At 39.2% G+C, this 24,458-nt stretch overlaps 1 protein-coding gene across 3 annotated transcripts in view; it reads right to left on the bottom strand.

Annotated features, from left to right (window-relative positions):
• The window catches only part of cep112 (centrosomal protein 112), a 113,396-nt gene that overhangs the window by 76,135 nt on the left and 12,803 nt on the right, over positions 1-24,458 (bottom strand). For 2 of the 3 annotated variants that reach the window (XM_007557342.2, XM_016674015.1), the window contains exons 7-14: positions 19,705-19,752; positions 19,527-19,592; positions 10,738-10,824; positions 7,295-7,394; positions 6,800-6,918; positions 5,089-5,232; positions 891-1,045; positions 71-200 (exon numbers count right to left, since the gene is read on the bottom strand). In XM_007557342.2, the coding sequence (XP_007557404.1) occupies positions 71-200; positions 891-1,045; positions 5,089-5,232; positions 6,800-6,918; positions 7,295-7,394; positions 10,738-10,824; positions 19,527-19,592; positions 19,705-19,752 (849 nt within the window). The remainder of the gene's footprint in view (positions 1-70; positions 201-890; positions 1,046-5,088; positions 5,233-6,799; positions 6,919-7,294; positions 7,395-10,737; positions 10,825-19,526; positions 19,593-19,704; positions 19,753-24,458) is intronic. The other variant, XM_016674016.1, reaches the window with a different exon arrangement.

Raw genomic sequence — 24,458 nt, 5'->3', positions numbered from 1 at the left:
TCTTTGTTTTTTATGACAATGATCAGTGAGCCCTACATTTATAGAGAGGACATGCTGCGGGAATATAAACCTTAGCGGCAGACAGAGCGTGTTCCTGATGTAGGTGGCTCATGTCTGTCTCGTGTTTGGCCAGGAGATTCATCACTTTCTCATTGTGTTGCTCACTCTGCTGTTCTTTCTCCTTCTGCAGCATCATCATCCTGCACACATTCAAAAGCTTGGTTAAAACAACCTTGGCGAGTTATTTTCTGAAATGTCAAATCTGCTCCTTTTCAAAGAGTGAAACTAAACAGCGAGATGAGTCATTAGCAACCCACTGGATTGCATTCTCCCTGAGAAAATCTGAATATGACTGAAGAAGACTTTCAAATAGAATATTTTATTAATACTGTTCTAAAAAGCCTCTTTAAAGCCATTAGTAACTGCCGCCGCAGTGCCATGAGTTTATCCATACTGCTTTGTTTTATCGTGATTTTACATGTCAGAAAAACACAAAGTTGTGCATGACTGTGAAGTGAAAGGAAAATGTTACCAGACATAAACATACAGCCAGAGCAACAATGTAATGGTCATGTGTTAGAATGTCCTAGTCCAAGTAAACGCCAAAATCCAAACGAGAGTCTGTGAAAAATCTAAAAACTGCCGCACGGATGCTCCCCTGCCAATCCGATCGAGCTTGAGAAACGTTGGAAAGAAGAACGTGCAAAAATGTCAGCCTCTCGATTCTAGATGTTTAAAACCAATAGCAGGTGGTTCTACAGGTCATGGTTATTTGCATTCACAAGTGTTTACTCAAAAGGGGCTGACTACAAATGAGATTTTCAACAATTTTACACGTCTTAAAAATCCCAATAAAATGCACAGAATTTTGGCATGATGTTGCAAAATACCGTTTGTTTGTCTCTTGCAATTCGACACCAAGGGACGCGATGTGGATCTCCAGCCGGGCCTTCTCCTGCGTCACCTTCCTGCGCAAGTCGTTGGCCTTCTCCAACTCCACCGACTGTTGCTTCACGCGCAGCTCCATCTCATGCATTATTTTTTCCTGGTCCACAAAAACATGCAAGAAAATCGAGTCAAGTCAAACAACACTTTAGCCAACAAGGGTGGCAGCATGAGATAATGTCAACAAAGACGATCAGCACGCTCCTGAAGTCGGACACAGCAATCTGAACTCTTCCATTCTAAAGACGGAACCCTGAAAAAGTGATTAATATCATGAATTAAGTTACTCATACATTAAGGGTTTGTTTCCAGTCTTGACTAGGATTTGAATAAAGTCGGTCTTACGCAGACGTTTCCAATAAAAAGAACTACTGTCCTTCAGCTTGCACGTGTGTCTCTACACGCAGGTATGTAACAGCATGGAATGCGGCCTGAGCCTGGCTGATAAAGGCGATGATGGGGCGCGGATAAGAGATGGAGCGTGCTAGCTGATCTACGCGCTGACAGGGGCCGGCGATGACAGGAGGAGGGATCGGCAGTGCCCCTCGGAGGCTGGTGACAGAGATTCTTTTCTTTGTGTCAGTGCGGAGGGGTGTTAAAAAGAGGAACAAGGGGCCTGTGTTGTGCTTTTGGCCGCGTGCTGACACTTAGCTCCCTGGCAGTAGATGAGAGGAAGGCACGTCTGCACACCGAGGCTTGACCGGGCGCACCTGGACACACTCGGCGAGAGCAAATTAAGTCCAGTAATTGGGTGTTTTAGAAGAAGAATTACTTGGTGTGAAGTGCGGGCCGTGTAAGCTGCTTCAATCGCTCCCGCTGCCTTTCACAGATTTAGTGATGCGGTCTTTGAAGTTTCAGCAGAAAAAGTCATTTATAGTGATGGACATACCCTCGCAGTTTTTGTATCAGAACTGAGGCCAACAACTGGAAGGCAGCCTGCATCAACAGTCATCTCCGGAGGTTTACCAGGCTGTGTGCATGAATGTATAATGTGGATCAAACTCCAGTGTCCAAGTAGGAGAAACAAACCAAAGGACCGCAGAGCACTGAAGAACAACAGCAGGTGTGAAACTACTGCACAGAGTTGATTTCTGACGGAGGAATTAGCTGTAATTACAGACGTTCAGAATGAATTCTGCTTAAAGGAAGAGGCACAGAAAGCCTGCAGTGAATCTAGCAAAGAGAAAAGCATTGCTTTATATGGTCAGAGTCGACCAGCACAACAAGCCTGCAAAGTTTTATTCAGCTTATTATATTAGGTGCTGCATTCATACATCTAGAACCTTTTTATGTTTTACAATTTGCAGCCACAATTTACAACTTCAATTCATTTTTTGGGGGGCGTTTTGTTTGTAAAGTATAAGAAAAGTAAGTGTGGAATGTCTCTGTATGTAGGTCCCCTCAGAATGCTTTGTAGACCCATGTGTCGCTGCAGTTACAGGCTCAAGTTTTTTGGAATATGTCTCAACTCGTTTTGTACATCTACAAACTTTTTAATTTTTTAATTCTCTCTCCTCAAGGTCAGTCAGATTGGACAGAACATATCTGTAAACAATCCTTTTGACGTCTTGCCATATATGCCACATATTCTAAATTAGATTTAGGTCTGGGCTTTGACTGGGTCATTCTAAAAGCTGAATATGCTTTTGTCTAACTCACTCCGCTACAGATCTGGCTGGAGTTTTGATATGTTTTGTCCCATTAGAAGGTGAAGCTCTGCCCAAGTTTCCCTGAAGTACTCCTCACAGCATGAGCCAGGTATCACCGTGTTGCACTATGGGAATGCTGTATTCAAAATGACATGCAGTGTTTGTTTTCTGCCTATTAATTAATTTTGGTCACATTTGACCGGAGCCTCTTCTTTTATGTTTGCTGTTTCCCATATGTGAACAACTTTTCTACCAGCAGTTCACAAGGTTTTCCCACTTTGTTAGTGCATAAGCAATAGTTGTCCTCTCAACAGATTCTTGCACTGCATAAATCTGACCTTGTGGAGCAAGAATAAAGCCAATATTGAAAGAAAGTCATAAAAAGTTCTGTTTGCAATTAGCCGCAAGGTAAGTAGGTGACACAGCAAACATATGAAGGATGATGTTATAAACCCCCCCCCAGAAACACAGATCTGTTTGTCCTACATGCAAAATGTTATTTGTGTGGGGAAACGAACAGAGCACATCGCCCTGCACACCCCTCAAGAATAATGTGCAAAAATATCAGTCTCTAAATGTGCTGAACAGAATATTTTATGCAGTTGGCACAAAGTATTGCTTCATTGGCGTCGCAATAGAAATGTGGCTTTTTTATTACCGGTAGTAAAACATGCTGAAAACCATACAACGTTTTCCTTCCACTTCACCATATTTCCTGATGATCTGTGACTTCAAATCCACACCGAAGGCCTGTGGTTGCAATGTGATAAAATATGAAAAACTCCAAGGAGTATGAATAATCCCGCAAGGCGCTGTGTTTAGAAAACTGTGCATCTTGAGAGTTAGATTGATATCGACTGCTTTGGTCATCATTAGTCATTACGTCTGAGAATCACAGCGGGTTTGAAGTTTCAACCACAAAACCGTTCCCTCTCGGAGACATCTAAATGGCCACCAGACGCCTAATTGTCCCGGACGCTAAAATCTGCCCCTATGAGGGGCTGCGGCAAGTCAAAGTCCACTTCAATAATACCATCCTCACTATGGCTGAAGATCAAGCCGACCAGATGGCAGGAAGGCAACTAATTTTCAGTGACAAAGAGCTCTTTTTATTCTCTTGGATCTTGTCTGTCCTTAATTATTAAAAAAAGTGCCTTACCATGGGCTCCATCTAGTGTTTGATGCCTCTGAAATGTCGGCCTGTTGATAGATTAAGGCCAGAAGCGATGCATGTGCATGGCTGATATGTAAAGAAATGCCAGAATGTTGATAACATTAAACCTATATAACATGCAAAAGCGCTACAAAATGCTTTCTAACAGCAGCTCAATTAACCGTCTTCCTGTGTTGATGAGCCCTGCTAATAAAATGTGCACAATCCCATTTGACACCACCGTCTTTTTTATAACATCAAAGACCCAGCAGCTTTGGAAGGTGTGTGTGAATGTGAGTGCGCACATCTTTGAGGACGATCTTAGCACTGAGTAAGATTTAATATGGACTAAGATCAAAGACGTTTAAAGAGATGACAGACATGCAATATTGCAGTCACTCCCACCCAGATGTTAAAGGATGCCTCCTTTCATTCGAGGCTTGGAATGGAGAAGCTGGATGTTTTATTATTAGATTTGTGACTGATGTGTACATGTAGAGCTAAGCAAAGCCCGGGATTTAACTACTAATACTAAATCCTCGTCCTGTTCCAGTAGAAGTTGGGATATTTAGTCTGAGAACTATAGCTTTAAAAAACACACATTCATGATTATTGTGTCAGCTAAAAATAATGTCGATGGATTATTGTAGTCGACTTCATGATCTCTGCAGTACTAAGCTAATATAAAGAAAACACATACCTCGGTAATAGTTATTTTATTCAAGTACCTCCTTTGGAGGTTTTCTATATAATTTCAGGTGCAGCATTACCTCTGTTTAACCAAAAAAACAAACAAAAAACAAACAAAACAAAGAGCTATTTTTAATAAGAAAAGAACAAATATAACCTCCAGAAGAGCAGGAGAGATGAACTATAGTAATTCATCTCATCTACTGGTTAAATTTAATGTAACGTTGCTGATTTAAAGTTGCCTTAGGCCATTTGAATGTGATCAAGAATACAAGAAAACACATTGCATGCATGCTCTGTGGTGAAATTCCTATGCCACTTATTGACCCGCTGTTTGCATATTGCAGCCTTCAAATTCCTGCAGGTTGATTAACAAATAAACCGACAAAGTTGGCCTGCAGTGAGAAGCTGCTTCAGAAAACTTTGCCCCCTTTATAAATTAGTCATCGTTTGAAAGTTATTTTTATATGTACTCATAGAAATTGTCTCTGTCTGATATTATTTTTATGGTCTTAAAGAGCCGAATGTGACCAAAGAGGCAAAATTAGGACACGGATGCCTCAATGCACAGCACATAGTTCTTACTTTTAAAACCTTATAATATTCTATCGTCTCATTGAGCTACTTCCACATGTCTTTAATAATACGTACAGTGGCCTGAGAACGAGTGTGGTGCTCGGACTCCATCTTAGCCAGCCTACGGTTGGTGTCGTCCAGCAGCTCCTGGATGTTTTCGGTGTGTTTCCTCTGCATTTCAAACTTCTCCTGCTCCATCTCTGCTACAGTTGCATGTAGCTGAAAAGGCAGAGAACAGCTACAGATTAGACACTGATCTATTTTATTGGCACTGAGTTTAGATCAGTTGCCCCTGCAGACATAACTTATCCAAGGGAGACAATAAGGAACCGTTTGTTCCCACCGTGGAGGGACTGCAAAGTTTCTGTGAAAGTTTCCTGAAACTGGCACCGTTTTTCCTCTAATAATGAACACATTTAATTTTATTTAATTCTGTGCCATATAGTGCCACATCACATGGGCTAATGTTCAAATTGTATAAGTATTTGCTGCAGTATTGAAAAAAAACAGCAAGAGAGCTCTAGGGATTATATATTTTCCGGACTATATAGCGCACCATGCTATAAGCTGCACTTCAATTTTTTTTTGGGGGTGGGGGGAAAAAAGAAGAAAAAAGTTAACGTACATATATAAGCCGCACAGGGCTATAAGCTGCTAGTATCGATTTTCCATAAGGACGCAGCATCTGTTGGATTTATTAAGGACACAGCCCTCCGTCTCCAACGCTGAGTTTATGTGCAGCGGCTCTATTTCTCTCCTGCCAGATCGATGGCCTTCAACTTAAAAGTTGCATCATATGAGTTTGAAGAAATTTCTCCGCCGTGCCTGCTTCTAGCATGTGCTTGTTCTAAATGAAAAGTTGCACTTTCTTCTTTGATTTCCAATTTTGACTTTCAATAATTCACTTTCTGCTAAAGAGCCCCCTGGTGGTTGAAGAAAAATCCACAGAAAAGCCGCACCAGGCTATAAGCCTAATGGTTCAAAGCATAGGAAAAAAAAAGTAGCGGCTCATAGTCCGAAAAATACGGTATATAAAATTTGGATCTTTATCAGTGAAAAGTGTCATGAATTTTAAGCTTTGAAAAGGTAAAAAGGCTGGTTTCTTTAACAACTACAATACGTTCAAGAGACAAACATCTGCTACAACACAGTAGCAACTCCCACAACAATTTGCTGACTAACTAAAGTTAAGTTGATCATTTTTAGGGGAAAAAACTTTGATCTAGCCTTGAACCTACTTGGTATGAGTCATGATACATCACACACTGTGTTTTTATACCTTGCATTGCAAACCAACAAAGTAGAATACCATTATGAACTGAGAGGCCAATTAAAGTGTTGTAAGTATAGAATGGATTTATATTCAGACTCTTAATCTCCTACTTCACAAATATTTGTGTTGTTCTATCACATACAATCCCTTTAGATTACAAAATGTGAAAAGCTTAAGGGTATAAAATAAATTGTAAATACTTCAGATGGAAAGGCTCAGATGTAAGCAATTTGTATAACACTGCTGGAAGATTACCAAAAAGTCTGATTTCTAATCATTCTTAACCTTCTGCATATTTAAAGACAGTCAGAAACTCCAAAGAAATTAGTGAATCAACACTCTGACTGGACCTCTAAGCCTTCGCTGAAAGCCCAAAGGAAGATAATCGGAAAGAAATGAATCTGTTTTCTCAACCAGTACAGCCTGGCTCCTTGCAGAGAGGTCTCCCGCTAACCCATAGTTTCCCTCTGGCTTGAGGCGGCTTACGCAGCGCAGGACTGCAGAGTATCCCACCTTCTTCTCCCACTCGTTTTTTATAGAGTCAGCACTCTGATCGGAGAGCTTCTTCAGCTCCGCTATCTGCTTCTCTTTGCTCTCACAGATGATCTGGGATTCACGCAGAACACTTTGAACTGTGGGAGAGTTTGGACACAAGCACACAAAAAAGGGAATCAGGCCTTTCCTTTAAGGCTGTGGGGGGAGGAGAGGGAGAGAAATCAAGGATGTAAACAGAAATCTACCTGAAGGGATTGATTGTGTAGGTATATGAAATTAAATCAAATGTTTTTAGTTAGCAGAAAACACAAAGGAAACAAAAGTAAGAAGAAGGAAAAAGGCAAAAATGATTTGCTTAAACTGCGCAGACTGAGCAGCACAGCTGGAGGACATCACTCTGCACCAGCATGATCTCCTGTGGGATAGCACCTTTCTAGGCTTTTTACTCTGAGTGTTCAGAGACACAACTGTAAACATCTTTCCAGTTAGCCCTGCAATCATGTCACCTCTCACCTTTCTTTTCAAGCTTGCGGTTCATCTCCTCAGATTCCTTCTGCTTAACTCTGTACACACTCTTTATCTCTTCAATCTCCAGATTTTTTCGGTCCAGAATCTAAAGAGTGTGAGAAGAAAAGGACTGTTTTCAGCGCCATGCAGATACTGCTAGCATGAAAGTGTGTTTTTTTTTGTTTTTTTTTTTTTTTTTCTGTATTCTATGTCATGGCCATATTTAAGAATGTTAAATCTTGTAGAAGTTAAGACACATTAATTGACATCTTTGCAATGCAAAACTAAGAAATAATGATAATTATAATCCTTAAACAGAATATTCAGTATGTCAGTGGCAAAACATAGCAACATACAAGAGAGATTCGCAACTGCTCAAATCAACATTTTCCATCTTGTTTAGCCATCTACGAAGTCATGAATCACTGGAAAAGAGTTTCTAAATCCATAAATGCATGTCTTTTATAGACAGAAGGAAGAGGCACTAAAGATTGATGCAAACACAGGATGTAAACCCAACCAAATACTGACAAGAGTTGGGATGCCATCTAATAGGTCCACAAAGCAAATTTAAGTTTTTGACAATGAGTGCACATAGAGAAGTGAACCAAAGTATCTTAAAACTTTAAGATCAGACACACAAGTAAAGAGATTGTGTTTGTATTCTTGGCAATCAATAAATAAAAATACAGAAATGCCCTAAACTATAGAATATTTTTATTATTATTATTTGAAACTGAGCCACTTTTAAGAGCATACATCTGGATATGAACTGTATAATCGGAAAGTGCTGTATACATTTCAATTCCTTAGGAGACCAAAGACAAACTGAGTAAAATAGCAGCTGAATGAACCACCTGCACCGAGGTGATGAGGTAAGTGCATCTGCTTGCTGCTGCCATCTGGGTGTCATTAGTTAAATCAGGCAATGACGAGCTGCAGCTCCAGTAACGGAAATAAAGCAGAAAGCTTTCCAAGCACTTATGCTCAGTTGCATTGCATCTGCGTAGATATGCAAAGACAGAGAGAAAGAAAGGCTTTTCCTTAACTTGTGCAATAATTTAGGCTGGGAATCCAAGTCTTTGGGAACTATGGAATAGCAAAATGACTTTTTAACAGCACAGATCCAATCCAAAAGCATGCTTCTCTTGCTGGGAATGGCAGAAAAACATAGGAGATGTTATTTTTGTCTGACTCTAGAAGCCCGTGACGCTCCTTATTAGCTAAGCCTGTCATCATCCCGGTGTGAATGGGATGGAGGAGATGAAAGGACGATTGGGCGCCTGGAGCAAAGTTCACCCAACATTTAGGGCTAGCCAATTTTTTTCCATTTCACCACCCCAAGAGATTTTTGTTTTTCTTTTCAGGGTGTAGAACAGAAGGCAGAGGCACAGGGTCAGGTTGAGGCAGAGTGCATTATTATCCCTTTTTTGAGGTCTTTCGAAGACATCCTAATTCAAAGAGAATCCAACGAATTAAAGAGAGGACAGAGAACAGCAGAAGAAGAGAACTAAATTAGGATTACCAACTGAACTACAATGATCTGCCACAATATTATGATGAGAGCTGAGCTCAAACCTAAAAAAAAAAAAATCTAACTCAACCCAAACCCATAGACGGTGTGTCCGAGCCCAATTCAACCCAACTAATGAACTTTAATTAGAGGCCTGAGCCTGAAATAAACTTGACATATTATTTTAAACTGCTACCAGTTTAAAAGACTTCCAGACCTCTGCCTTTGAACTTTTCTGACTTGGTAGTATAGCATTCCCCGTTCTTTGCTTTTTTGTTAATATCTTCCTGCTCCATTTTATCACTTGTTGTTCCGCAGAATGAGTCAAGTGCAACTCTTCTGGATGGCTACCAAAGGAGGCATATTTAATAATCTGCACAAGGAGTCTTTGAAACTCAGATTCCCCCAAAAAGAGACGCCATCTCAATTTCTGTTTGTGAACCGACGTTGCTGCCCCACAGTCGGCCTCTAGCTGCTAGCAGAGCGGCTAACCGTTCCCTCGAAGCTACTGCCACAGCCACATGCTGACTGTAGCTTCATAAATGCTGCAAAGGCTCAGTTTTTTCTATCCACTGGCCCCCTTCCTTTGCCAATTGGTTTGCAAACGTTTGTCCATTTGAGAGCATCTTGGTTCTTCAGCACTGCTCAAGTAAGGCTTGTGATATATGCAGAGATATATGATTTAGGATAAACAAGAAATGTTTCTGAGTGTGTATTACATTATGCTTTTTGCATTGTTTATGCTCAAAACTGTTCCGAAGAGAGCAGGTTTAAAACGAGCCAGAGCTGAGGCAATCACTAAGCAAACTTTATTTCAATAAGTGGTTTGATCAACAATAGACCAGTAACGTGAGCTGGTGCCAAAAAAAATAAAATATAAATAAATGTTATACTTTTTATTCATTCAGCCTTTTTCTCTAATCCAACATAATCTGTTTGGAAATGTTGGCAGGCCTTGGAAAATCTCAGGTAGGGCGAGATTCCATATTTTCTATGAAACACACTTGGCGACCGCTGTCTTCGGATTACTGGCTGCACCAGTCACAAATATAAGTTATGGAAACTTTTTTAACTGCTAAATACACACAGAGTGATGTCTCATCTCCCCATATTATGCATAATTAATGGCCACTTCCACAGAAGAGATTAGAAAAAAATTGTGCTGTTCATCTTGAGTTATGATTCTCAAAAAGGAATAGTATAAAATCCAAAAATCAAAATAAGACTTTACACACGGAGCCGTAAAATTTCGATCAGTGCATTTCTAGCAGCAATCGTTTAAATATTGAAAAAATAACCACTAATAAAAATGAGTACTCCTCACTTTCTATTGGACTTAAAAGGTTATTACTTAATCAACACAGAGTGCGGTGCCATGTGAAAAATCGTATCGTCTTAAGTGAATGGCGAACTGTCTCCTTAAAAGAATCAATGGCAGCAAAGGAAAGTCATGTAAGGACGAGACTGATTCCAGGTGCTTGAGCTGCAGCCTAAATGACAGCACTTACAGTTAAATAAACCAGCTTTAGTGCTGCTTTCAGCATCTGACAAGAAGCTTTGAAGAGATGAAACCAGTGAGATGAACAGAGAAGCATTCCTTTACTTTTCACTTGCTTCCTAATGGCTTTATGTTGGCAACCGCAGATTAAATGGTTGCACAGAAGATTTGCCTGTCATGTTCAGATTCCTAAACAGAAACTAAGGTTCTGAGTTTCCTCCGTTACAAAATTACCTTGCAGATTATGACTTGATTTAATAAACACTAAAGCTGTGGGGAAATATAAACTATATCAAATTCAATGTTCCTTCATTTAATATTGAAAGCAAAACCTTTCATTTCAAAAAAAGAAAATACAAGTTAAATATTAAAATAAAACTGGTGACATGAACAGCAGTAAAGTTAGTTGGTCGTGAGCTCGTGTTTTTCCATTCTTGCCTTCTCAACATCTGCATCATGCCTCTGCTGCATCTTCAGTTTCTCCTCCTGGTGCTTGGCCTCCAACAGTTTGATCTTCATCTCAGTCTGAGAACAGATGAAACATCGTGTCATGCAAAAGAAAAACAACACTCTCATCGCACCACGTCTGCTACTCTATAATTTAGCTGTAGTTTCCAGAAACTGAACGTGAAAACGACTGCAAATTGATCTGTTCTCTGGCACTGGTTTGTTTTTGCAGACGTTATGAGAGAGGCCAAAAAAACATACAATTATCGTGAACCATCTTTCAAACATGGAAACAATTCCCATTAAAATTGTGGAAATCATTCCAAAAACATTTATGAATACTTTAAATTTTGTGCATGTGCGTCTCTAAAGAGAACGTAAGCAAAACACAAAAGAGAAAAAGAAAAGTGTAATTAGGAAGTTGTGCGTCTGAAACTTACTAGCACAAAATGGCTGCGTAATATTAGCATAGCAGTCACACTGATGACCGTTTTTTTACTCAAATGCACCATTTTAAGAAGGGATCAGCTTCAACATTGTGTTGAGAAATTTTAGACCATACCTTCAAGAGCTAAGGGAGAACCTTGATTTAAGACTACTTATACCCTACAAACCAATCATAAATCACTAACTAAGAGCCTTTTTTCTCATATCATTTATTCATGGTAAATAAATAGGATTTAATCATTAATATCTACCTCAGGGATGTCCTGAGGGCCTTCGCTGTACACTACATGAATCCAACTTGGGAAAGACTGACTTGAAAAAGTACCCCATAATCTTTGAACTTTATAAACTTCATAAAAACTTGTGTCAGAGAAGAAAACATGTATTAACCAATAAAACAAAGCATATCTAAGTGATCGTATTGTGTTAATTTAAAGGTTGTTAATTTTCTTTGTTGAGGGCTGTGGTCAGGGGGCCACGGAGTGAAATTTTGCCAAATTTAAATAATAATAAAAAAAAAACAAAAAAAACCCGTCCAAGATCAACACCTCTATTTGAAGCATGAAGGGCAGTCTTTTGCAATAAAAATAATGAGCTGAGGATGCTGTTACATCAAACTCATGCTGCACTGCGTTTTACACCCGTAAGTCAGAATTTCCAGGTTTCAAGCTTTGCACATAAAACATACTTACAGCTGTGGCAATAATAAAACAGTTTTATGCACTTCTGACAACTTGAATTTGTGTTAAACCAGTCACACACACAGTGACATAAATCAACAACAGAACATGTTCTTGAATTACTAACGATAATAAGCTAGGTTAACTGCTACAGTTAGAAAATCCACTGGTTGTCCATCTTGAAGAGATGGACATTTGTCAGGTGTTCCTGTCATTACAGTATACCTGATAAAGATGTACATATACAGATGAAACTTTTATGAAACTAAAGAGAGAATTTATTCTGGAAATACAAGTAATTGTCCATACTTCATTTTCTTTATCCATTCTTATCTAAAATTTAGGGGTGCACCGATTTATCGGCCGGCCGATTTATGGCCCAGTCGATTTGTCAGCGTTTGGGAATGACAGAAAACCTCTGCCACCCCCACTTGTATGCCCATTTGAAGAAAAAGAGGCTCACAATATGATGAGGCTACAGTCTTAGATGCAAATATCCTGGGTTTGATTTCTGGGCTTTAGAGACATTTACTGCATGTTTTCCCCTTTATTGACTCCACTTCCTGTCCAGCTACTTATGAATAAAGACAAGCAGTGTCAAAAGAAATCAAAGAAAAGTAAAAGCCATTTGTGTTTACAAATGGAACACTCCATAACTCAGCAGACTGTTCACCTACAAAATAAATGACCTTAAAGAGAAGGCTTGTAAACATTTACATTACATCTTTTTCTACCATTTGTATCATGTTCAACATTATCCTTCTATAATAAACTGTTACCTCACTAACTTATATACTTTTATTTGATCAGTGAAAATCTTAGTTTCCTCGTTTTTTTTTGTTTTTTTTTTAAGCTGCTGTCTTTAATTAGAGGATGTTTCTCTGCACAAACACACGGCACAAAGGAAACCTTTGACAGAAAAACTGTCTGGCTGTTTGCTTTGATGTCACCACTCATGTATAGTCTGTGTATCTTCTGGTACGTTAATCAAACCTGCAGCAGGGTGACAATGTTGCTCCTTTGAAAATGTGCTCGGGAGTGTGTGTGCATGTGTGCGCATGCGTGAGCGTGTGTGTGTGTGTGTGTGTGTGTGTGTGTGTGTGAGCGAGTCAGTGGTTAAAAACATCCCGAGGCTAAACCTTGTTTGTTCTAGTCATCAAAACCATTAAGCTGAAAAATTCCCAAAATGTCACTTGGCACAGGGAAAGCTCATTAGACCTTGTCTCTAAGATAAATATCAAAAGAAAACAACGTGATTTAACTGCAGTATTGTTTATGTGTGTAAATAATGACAGAACACAATGAAGACATCAACAGCACACAACTAAATGTAGCCAAGCTTCAGGACTGAAACAGTGGAACAAAACCAAAGAGCTCAGGTTTTCACTCTGAAGTCAGCAATTCCCTTCTCGTTTAGCGCCCCTTTAAAAATAAAAGTCCAACTAAAATGCAGAAATTGCCTTCTGGATGCCGCTCCTCATTATAGCTCTTGAGCTACATTCAAACTGCATCCTTGACAGAGCTCGTTTAAGTATTCTGTTCTTTCTTCTCCATCTTTTTTTCTTGATTTAATGCTATTTCTTGTGCAATTGAGAGGACCACAGGAGACTTGTCAGAGTAGAAACGAAGAAGTCAAAAAGAAGTGAGAGAAAGACAGAGGAGCAGAAGGAGGGGGGAGAGGGAGGGAGAGAGAGAGAGAGAGAGAGAGAGAGAGGGAGTGAAGGTGTTGACTGAAAAGCACAATGTAAGGCAGAGACCTGATTCTAACGGTGCCTGAACAAAAAAAAGAAAACTTGACTATTTTTGTGAATGATCGCTGGATCATTTAACTGGCTGGAAATGGGTTTTTGTCTCAAGAAATGAAAAAAAAAAAAAAAAAGGCTCATGTGGGGGTGTCACTTTCTTATCCTCTCTTCAAATGCTCTTTGGAGAAAGTTTGTCAAACTAGATCAGTGGTGTTTGAAACTTGTTTATAAAAGCGTCGGTGAAGGGAGGAGGAGGAGGAATGTCGTACACCTAAGGCTTCTGAGATGTCTTCAATCAGCCCCGACTGGGTGGTACAGCTCCTTCCCTTTTCTCTTCTTCTGAGTTGGAGCGAGCGCTGTAAGATGCCATGTTTTTTGACACTTTGCTTTTGAGAGGATGAGAGCTAGGGAGAGAAGAAGAAGGGGTGGATGGGGGGGGGGGATCTGAGAGCGGGACTGCGAGCGGAAAAGACGGAATCGGATTCTTTTTCCGTTCGATATCAGAATGCCATGGGGGTGTCAGTGGTGGGGTGGGGGGGGTCAAGGCCTTTATTTCTAAAGAGGGAATACATTCACAAAATCGTCTGCTGCTTACGCCTCACAAGGCCTTTTCTATAAAAAGTAAGGAATCTGGTTGAAGTATTTCTATGGATAGCCAAATGTTTCTTTCCAGGCTTTTTTTTTCCCTAACCCATAAAAATAGACAAAAATGTCATCCATCTGTAAGCATTCCTCCAGTTTTCTTTTATTTATCTATTGCTCATTCAATCATTATTCTTTCATCCATCCATCCATCCATCCATCCATCCATCCATCCATCCATCCATCCATCCAATTCCATATTAAAAGCTTGACCCATCTAGAAATGGACTGAACTCTAGAAACTGGGTTGTGAAAAGCATGAATTGACAACATGAAAAATACGTAGGAACAGCTACAGACCAATTTCTAGCTGTTATGTTATACCTTTCTGACCAAGTAAAAAGGCTGGACAAAGATTGTGGCTAAAATTTGATCTGGCATAGTTTTTGACAAGAAGCATTCTGAACAAAAACAAGAATGCGCGTATGAGGCCGAGAGACTTCCATTCAAATTCTCTAAACCCACAAAGTACTAAGATAACAAGAACAGAGGAGATATGTTTGAAATAGTAACTTTATTATTATGAAATAGTAAATCCCTCATGGCTCCATGCCTCAAGCATGATCTTGAAAGCCAGCTGCAGATCTAGTCCCCGCTAAAACTACTGAGACTCACAAGGTTACCCTTTTTTAGCTTTCAAAAGCGATCAGATAAGACAGGCCATGGCCCTCTAAATCACAGGCTCAGAACTCAAGCTTCATCCCAGAGGACCCTTAGATTAGAGAGACTGCATCATTATGGCATCAGAAAGCAAAGGGGTCTGATCCCCAGTTGGGGGCTTGCGACCATTAGACCATGACTGCTTGACACACATCTACCAGGCTGCTGCCAACTTTCCCTGAGGTCAGGTGCCGAGGGAAAAGCTTCAAGATGGCATGCACACAGAAAGTCTAAAAGAAAGGCTGTGTGATTTAATCATTCTGTCAGTATCTCCTGTAATCTCTAGCCTTAGGCCTGCGCCGAGCTAAAACTGACTCATCAGTCACAGTTTAATTGAATTTCCAAATAAAGGCCCGGCCCTCTTAACACTAAGCACTTTCAGAGTGTGCTGTAGGATTAATGGGACTTTGGCGCTCCTGCAATACATCCTCCACAACTCACCTATAAGCTGTCACATATGTGTAAGGGAAGCTTACGGGGAAATGCTCTACCTCAAGGCATGTCTTGCACACACAGACTCCCTCTAAAGGGCATAAACAGCAGCCAAGCTGTGTCAACACTGAAGGTGTTTTAGTGCTCTTATTTTATTGGATCAAGCTGTTCGTATCTAGCAGCTAAAGCTCCTTGCTCATGCTGTGGGCACTGACCACAATCTGATGCAGACGTTACAAAAAATAAATAAATAAATGTGTCAAACATCTCCCAACCTAAAAGGTTAGGCACATCAGTAGAAAGTGGCATCATGTTGTTCTGTTTTTCCAGTAGTCTTCACCTCCTTCGATGTTTTACCCTTCTATTGCTTTTTACAAATCAACGTTTGGCATTCCTGACAAAATCTAAAAAAAAAAACATCTTTAATGTCAAAGTGAAAATCGGATTTCCGCAAAATAATGACATAATGTTTAACATAAATTAAATGCTTGCATAAACATTCACCCCCTTTAAAGTGACTGACCCACATTCAACAGAGGTGCAGACAAAAAGTAAGATAAAGTAAGTAGGAGACTGGAGAAGTGCTATTATCACCATAGTTTATCAATTTAACAATGAATAGACAAGATGAATAAACTGAAACACAATGATGTAAAAAAAAAAAAAAAAGATTTGAAATTGTTTGTTTATGGTTATGACATGGGGACAAAAAGGGAGTACATGGCAATGTGTGAGTGTGAAATGCAGGTACAAATAGGCAGAGGGGTAAGTCACCTCAAAATACCTCCATACCACCATGCACACAACTTCCTCTGTTCCCAATCTTCCCCTAAAAGGCACTGATTTAAGTTGATGAATACAATCTCTGCAAGGGGTAAAAACATTAAAAGAGAAACAAAATCTCTTAAGCGTAAACATCACAAATCTTAACATCAAAGGGAAAAGGTCTGCCCCGTTTCTGCCTCGTTCCCTCCCGTTTCCAGTGTGTTCATCCTGATGTTTTTCTTTAGCTCTTTGGAAAAGCTTGAAATTTTGGTTGCATTTTGCATCAATAGACGTGAGACACCAGTGTCTACGTGAAAAAGATGGTCTGCTTGTATTGAAGGCTTTATCGCACCAGTCCCATATTTTAGCTCTTTTGAAACCTTAAAGCAGGGGTGTCCAAAGTGCAGTCCGTGTACCATTTGCGGCTCTCAAGGATTTTATTCAAAGCCCCAAAACATAATTCTGTTATGGAACAAATCTGGTCAGTAATCAATTTTTGTATTTTTTTAGAATGAGATTTTTACAGTCAAAAAAAAAAAAAAAGCGTTGCTTGTTGCAATGTTAGTGACACAAAATAATCTATGATGTGCCACAGGAAAGGCAGGAACAAGTCGCCAGAGCAGTAAAAGAGAGAAAAAAACCCCTATACATTTCTGAGAAAATTGTGATTTCTGTTTTGTTTTTTGCTAAATATACCAGCTGTTGTCATAATGAAACCACTTTGTGCTTTAAAAAGTAGTTTCTGAAGTTGTAAAATGGTAACGTTTGTATTTGAATACTTCTTGTTTACAGAGTAAATCTCTCATCTCATGGTTGATTAACACAACTGTCTTTATTTCGGACATTCACATGTTTTTACTATTGGTTTCGGCAAACAGGATGAAAGTGTGAAAAGGAGACGTAGCTAATTTGCATCAGTACCGCATCACCCTACTCCACACTGGTAACGGGTCGATGGAAAAACAAACCATGGCCCGAGTTTGTTTACGGGTTCGGGCCAAACGCTCACCTAAATTTTTCCAAGAACTGCCGAACATAACCTTTGCTGTCAGACTAAATGCAAAACAGCCAGCAAAATTAACAAGCTCACTTTTGTCTGCACACCTTCCCAACCTGTACCTGTTTAAGGTCAAGGCTGGGGGAGGTTTGGTTATTACAAAGTAATTTAAATACACATAAGTTATTAATGAGAAGATAAAATCAAAAAGTTACCAGAAGTTAAGTGCTGTTTACTTTATAATTTTGGGCCTCATGGAAAAACTTTGGACACCACTCACTCAAAGCCTCATTCAGTTGACCCAAAACCTTTATAAAGGGCATCAAAGCAGTTCATAAGCTTCACAGCCAATTTGCAAAAGGGTTGAAATACTGGATAGAATTACATTACACAGGTGTAAACCCACAAGTGCTGCATGCAATCAGTGTAAGGTAAACATTCCCATTACATTCATCCATATTGAGCCACTCAGGCAGTCTAAGATACAATCAAACAGCAGAAGTTGTTGCTCTAATTTTTTTTGGTTTTCCAGTGGCTAAGCTGCATCAGTGTACAGACATCATTCCTTGCTGTTCTAGGTTAAAGCACAAACCGTGAACAATGCTCTGGGATGTAATGGACACCTCTTAACAATGTCCTGTGTGTCTACGTATCCACGAACCCCTCCCTGCACCTGCATCCGTCAAAGCAGTCAAAGCGACTGCGGCAGCCACTAAAAGCCAGAACGGTTACATACGAGTCATGCTCAGTTTTATATTTAACGCTGCGTTTTACGGTGCTTGGTAGAAGGAATGACTGGAGGTTTGGGAGAGTTGGGGAGGGTCAGATGGGACTTCAAAGCATCCTTTCAGAATAGGATTTTCTGCTCAAATCCACATACGGAAAGAAAGAGAGTCATCAGAGGAAGCTGGCGATATTTCTGTCTTCTTAGGGAATTGGCCATTCCACCGGTATAAGCCATGTAGATGGGTGTTTATAAATGACTGGGGTGTCTTACACCTTTATAGCAGGCAGGGTTGGGTTTGACTTCTCGATGTGATATTCTTATTTTCATATAATCATAAATATAAAGCATGCTACATAGAAAAAGGCAATGGGATGAAATGTACAGCGCCTTACTATATTTCATCACATCTCTACCACAAACTTTTCATTCATTCAAGTTTATTTGGTCACGGAAAACACTCTGGGCTATGCAATACTGTAACCACTGCTCTGAAAACCGATTCCAGCTATCAGCTAAATTGCTATCAACTTTAGGCCTTCCTAATAAGGCCTAAAGTAACCCTCGCTTCTAAGATATCAATCAAAGGCAACACAATAAAAAAACAAGTAACAAAAACAAAAAAACAACAAAAAAAAAACTATTACGCAACAGACATTAAAGAAAAAACAACTCACCAACTTTCAACAAATGTCACAAATGGATGACAGACATATTAAAAGAAAAATGCTAAATGTACTTTGTTAGAGGGGCAAAATTGTGAATTAAAAGGAAAACCATGTATAATGTATTTGTATTCACCCTTCAGTCAACACTTTGTAGAACTCTGCAGCAATTACAGCTAACAGTGTTTCGGGGTATGGCTCTACCAGATTTGCACATCTAAAAAAGGGAAATGTTTTGCCTATTCTTCTTTGGAAAATTCGACAAAAACAGTCAGATTGGCTGAAGACAGTCTGAGAACATCTATTTTAAGGTCTTATTCTCATTTGATTTTCCAGTGTGACCCAGTGCCTTTAACACATGAATACATCTATGCTTGGGGTTGTTGTCCTGGAAAGCGGACCTCCACACCCCAGTTTTAATTTTTTTGCAAACCTTCTGCCAAATAGAATTTATTTGGGCAGCAATGACCTTCTCTTTGCCACTCTTTCATAAAGTGCAGATTATTGAAGCAGATTTTTAGATGGAGAGCTAATTCTTGGTTGGTTTGCAGTTTTGCCACGTTCTCTGTGAGACGTCTAAACCTTGGGCTATATTTTTATATTTTAACTCTACTTTAAATTTCTCCACAACTTTCTTATTCACCAGTCTGCTAAGTTCCTTTGTCTTCATGATGCTGTTTGTTCACTAATGTTCTTTAAACAAACCTCCGAGGTCTGCATAGAAAAGCTGTTTTTATTCAGAGATTAATTTAGACACAGGTGAACTCCATTTATTAATTAGTTGACTTCTGAAGGTAATTGGATTTTAATTAGGGGTGCCAGAGTAAAGGAGGCTGAATACAAATGCATATCACACTTTTTAGAAATAAGTTCGTAAAATATTTTGAAAGCAATATTTCTTTTTTTTTTTTTTACTTGCATATAACACAAAATCAAAGCAGTGCAGTTTGAGGTCATAATGTGACAAAACAAGAAAAAGTTGGGTTGGGCATTTTTCAGGTTTAACTATATTCAGCGGCGTACCTCTTTGCTTTGTAGACCATGATCAGTGGCAAAGGTGCTATTTGTCTCAATGGTTGACTTTAAAATCTACAGAGACAAAAGGGAGAACATCAAGGTGATGAGAAGATAGAAGAGCTCAAAGACAACTTTTTTTTTCCCCAAGCATCAAATAAACAACAAAGGACCCCTGACAACTTACTGGTGACAGGGGGCTGGGCTTCTCTCTCAAATACCTGGGGTTTTCAATCTGAAAAGGCAAACAGAAAAACATTCAGACCTCTCTTTCTCCTAAGCCTCTCCTAACAAAGCCCTAAAACGACCAGAATCTATCCCTGGCAGTGAGTTTGCCATAAACAATGTGGAAAGCACATCAAAGCCCAGTTTTGTGGCTGAAGTCTCTTCCGTCAACTCCTGTCTGTTTAGAGAGACAGAACCGTCGTGCAACTTCAAGGCTTTGTGTGTGTGGCCGGCTCTGTTTCCGCTCTCAGCTCCCCTTCTGCTGTCCCTTTTGTCAACACTGAAGACCGCTAATCTGTAAGCTATCCCCACTCTGTTTACCATCACATGGAGGCCAATGTGTATACATCCCTGCCAAACACTGACTCGGCATGCTCTTTGCTTACAGTAAGAAGCAGAGAGGACTGAAAAGTGTAAGCAGGTTAACCACCTGAAAGTAAGCGGGTCACAGTCCATGTGACATTAGTGGCTTTACATCAATAAGGCTCGCTAACTGTGACACAAGCTGCAAAAATATCATCATACAGTGCTTCTCTCTGATGCTTTAGGGCCATCTGTGGGGGCTCACATCTAACATCGACATCACAGCCTTTCAAAGTAAGAACCTAAATCTCAAAATGACGGCAATGACTTCCAAGGCTAATCTCCAAAACAAAAAGACAGAGTGGGAACAGGAGAAAATAATGGGATTCAATTCAATGTTGTAAAAAAAAAAAAAAAAAAAAAAAAAAAAAAAAAAAAAAAAAAAAAAAAAAAAAAAGGGGAATCAATGCTTTAGGATGGCGCTACCCACACAAAGCTAATCCTGAATGAATGGGAGATGAGGGAACATGACCTGAGAGAATTTAGGGACTTGGGAGTTAAAAAAGCTGCAGCCATAGTGCCAGGATAAAGTCACAATCTGTTGCTTCAGGGGTGAGAGATTCACAATAAAAAGGAAAGCAGCTCTGCCTTACTGACATCTACTCAGGTTAAAATGAGCAGGATATTTTCGCGACATGCTGTTACCCTTAAACCGGAACCATTTGGTTAAAATTATTACTGCTACACATACATGCACGAGATCTGCAAACAGCTCCACTGTGTGTGTTGTAAACAGTCAAACGCAGCTGCATCAGGCATGATGAAGGAAAAAAAAAATATATTTTTACAAACTGGTGCGTAGCATGAAACCTAAAATGGGATTTCTTTTTATACCCACAAACAGCCAGTCATCAGGTTTGATTGAGCACGGGCCACAGGGCAAAGAGGACATGCAGAGTAAATCCTGTGGTGTTGTCTTGGCACAGTGTCACCCTAAACTTGGACTCCTTGTATATGTATGCCTCTGAATGTTTGTAAGGAAACAGACAGGGAATAATCACAAGGACTCAACGTCGAAACACATCTGCTGATATCAAACTAATTTCACACTAAAACTAAAGGAGCTGTATAAAAAAATAAAAAATAAATGTCAAAATCAGCTTTCTGTTTAAAAGAAATGTAAAATTAAAAAAAACTTCTTTTTTTTTTTACATTTCTTTTAAACAGAACGCTGATTTTGAGTCAACTCCTGTTTGAAATTAAATGATGCTCCAACAAAGAAACTAAACTGAAATTTAGAAGTGCAACTATGGTTCAGACATGAAAAATAAATAAATCACAATCTATTGTTTTTCCAAGCAAAAAATACCTTTTTAGATCCACTTTTGGAGCCAAACCTCTTCAAAATGTAAAGGCACTACACTATGTATGGTAATTTGTGAGCATAATACAATAATAAAATAAAATCGGATAAATTGATAAGAAAATTTATTGTTTTGTTATAGTTTTTGTTTCTTGTGTGTCCTTTGTCAGTGTAAAATGTCTCTTAATATCATCAGGCTGCTTCAAGAAATAAATCAAGAAACTCTCTCCAAAGTTTCCACCTGAGTTTTTAGTTAAAAAAATTACATACAACTGCAGCTTTTTTTCCCCCTCTGTCTGAGCCACTTAAACAACAATTCAGACTTTCTTTTTAACCACCACGTCTGTGGCATTAACTTAAAGAGAAAACAAACATGTCATTCCTTGAATGAAACATTCAGACATAAATGTGTAGATATGAAGGGTATGACAGATAATGTTTATAGATTAATGTATTTTTCTAAGTAAAAACAGAGTGATTGTGTTGAAAAATTAGACTTCCATCAATTTTTATTAACTACAGCAATGCTTGAATTCAAGCTTACTTACACTCAGGCACAAAAGAGAAGCAATGCCAGTCAGAACAGGAGTACAAATTACATCATCTAATTACATCATCTAACAGAAGTACAATTTTTGACACAAGTAGCAATCTACTTGTGACAAAAAACACATTTTTGTCACAACTGCCTCCAGTTGCTTGGAGACAACTAGTCTCCAAGCAACTTACTTTTGACCTCATTCTGACTTGATAAATCAGTATCAAACTTTTTGCTACATTAAAGTTGGAGACTATCACTATTTTCATCTTGAGTGGCTTCTACGCCACGCATTAAGAGTTTGATGTTTTGTTGTATGCAATGTCACAGCCTTCTACAACTTTTGTATGTGGTTTCCATGATACCCTAAACTGACTATATTCCATTAAAGTAGAAATGAATGGCAAACCAATATAGCCTGCTTCAGAACATCAAAATGAAAGTGAAAGATGTTCCAGATAGAGCGATGCTTGGCTCTGCTGAAATTTCGTAGGAGATGAGCACTTTGAAGCCGTGCATCCATAAAACTTGAGCGGGGTTTGTGCGTGTGTGTTTGTGTGCGAAGGAACATCTGTTGATTTGAAAGATGCAGGCTTCGGGGAGCGTTGCCAAGCAATGCTTCTTATCAGTGTTTCAACACAGTGGAGAGCAGAGCGGTGCAGTGAGCGGCTTCACGTCCGCAGACAGATCCCTCAGATTACCTCAGGACTGGATGGAGGGGGGTGGGGGAGGGCATAGAGTCCAAGATGCACGGACAGACAAACAAGAAGAGAACAAACAGAAACCGAGAAGGACTACAAAAAGTAGAGCTGTGGGGGTTCTGTAAAAATATCTGTGTGTAGGCAATGCAGGAGAAAGTTTGAGGCAACAGGAAAGCACAAAATAAGAGAAAAAGGGAGTTGGAGTCATGCAGGTGAGGAGAAGGAAAACTAAAACATATGAGGGCAGATTGCTTATCAAGCCCTGACCTAGAGCTCTGCAGACGGCAGAGATAAAACAGGTGCACACATCTTCCATTGCACAGTTTATACAACCCTCACAACCTACAATAGCAGTGAAATGCCAAAAGGAGGAGACTTCAAGAGGATTCAAGTAAAAGGCTCTTTTCATTATTTACTCAAAAGAGTCCAGGCAGCACGGCTAACTCGATATCACTGCACTACTGCGGTTAAGAGTGCTTCAGTCAGTCAGTGCTCTGCAGGCTGATAACGTACTGCTGAAAGCACTCAGTCAATAGCAATTACAGGGTCTGTATGATGGCCTCCACTTCTTATGAAAGTGATCTGGCAAGATATACTTTATACTAAATGTGTGGCTTTGTGTATTTTATTGACAAAAAACAAATAATAAACACAAATATAAAATAAAAAAAATAAAAAAAACATACAATAAATTTTGATGAGTCTGGATGAGGATTTGAAAAACAACAAGAGGGCTGAGAGAAACAAAAGCATAAGAAAAACTGAGGGTTGTCAGCTAAGCAACTATCAGGACATCAACAGGTCTGCTGAATGCTTCACAGCGACATTGAGTTTCTGACGCTCCAAACATTACTTCAGCTGAAATTAACCCAAGTCATGTTTTTGTACAGTTATTAAAATAAATAAATAAATAAAGTCTATACAAAAAGCTTAATTGTGGGACTTACCAATAAAAGTATGAGAGAACTAAAAGAGTGTAACTAAAATGTGTTATTTACAGAGCTCAATTTCAGCACACTGACAAAGATGTTAACTGTAGGTACACCACCTCCATAAAACACCTCGTGATTTGCCTGCAGCAGTCAGTTGAGATTTTATTGAGGAGACGGGGCTGGGTAAAAAAGCTTATATTCACACAACGGAATATAGCATCAGCAGTGGGTTTAATCAGCTCCTATAACAAACTACACAAGGAAAACTTGTAACATACCTCGCTTGGTAATCCTCTGATCAATAAAATAATCTTGAGGCAGAAAGTCCTTCTTCTTTGAAGAGAATCCCAACAAGCTCCGATGAGTTTACTAAAACTTCTAACAAAAAGGAATCTTATGTGGAACATGTCCACAGATTCCTAATTGATTAAAGGGCTCATGAACAGTTTTAAATTTTAATAATGCTGTGCAGAATTACAGATTTTCTTTAACTGGACATCGGATGTGAACTTGTTGATGAGCTCAGTTCATTAGATTTGTTTTATTAGATCAGACTAGTCCAAGCTCTCTATCTTAAAAAAAATAATAATAATTTTCATGGGGGAAAAAAATGTTTTAATTTAATCTGCTCATTGATTGGATCTGGAATTTAATGTGAATTAAACCCCAGATCTGAAACTGGCATCGACATTGTCCTATTTACGACTAGTACGCAAAATGAACAAAAAGTAACTCTTTTGAAAATAAGGGACAAAAATCTTTTTCGATTCCTGACAAAACCAGACATCTTTACTGACTTTCAGATGCTGGCACCATTAGCACTGACTGCAGGAGAATAAAATAAAATGTACTGGTTGGGGTCTTGTGCATCTTTTGAGT

Source organism: Poecilia formosa, unplaced genomic scaffold (genome assembly GCF_000485575.1).
Source record: "Poecilia formosa unplaced genomic scaffold, Poecilia_formosa-5.1.2 Scaffold88, whole genome shotgun sequence".
Lineage (NCBI taxonomy): Eukaryota > Metazoa > Chordata > Actinopteri > Cyprinodontiformes > Poeciliidae > Poecilia > Poecilia formosa.
The sequence above is the reverse complement of the archived record's forward strand: the minus strand, read 5'-3'. Positions and strand labels throughout refer to the sequence as shown.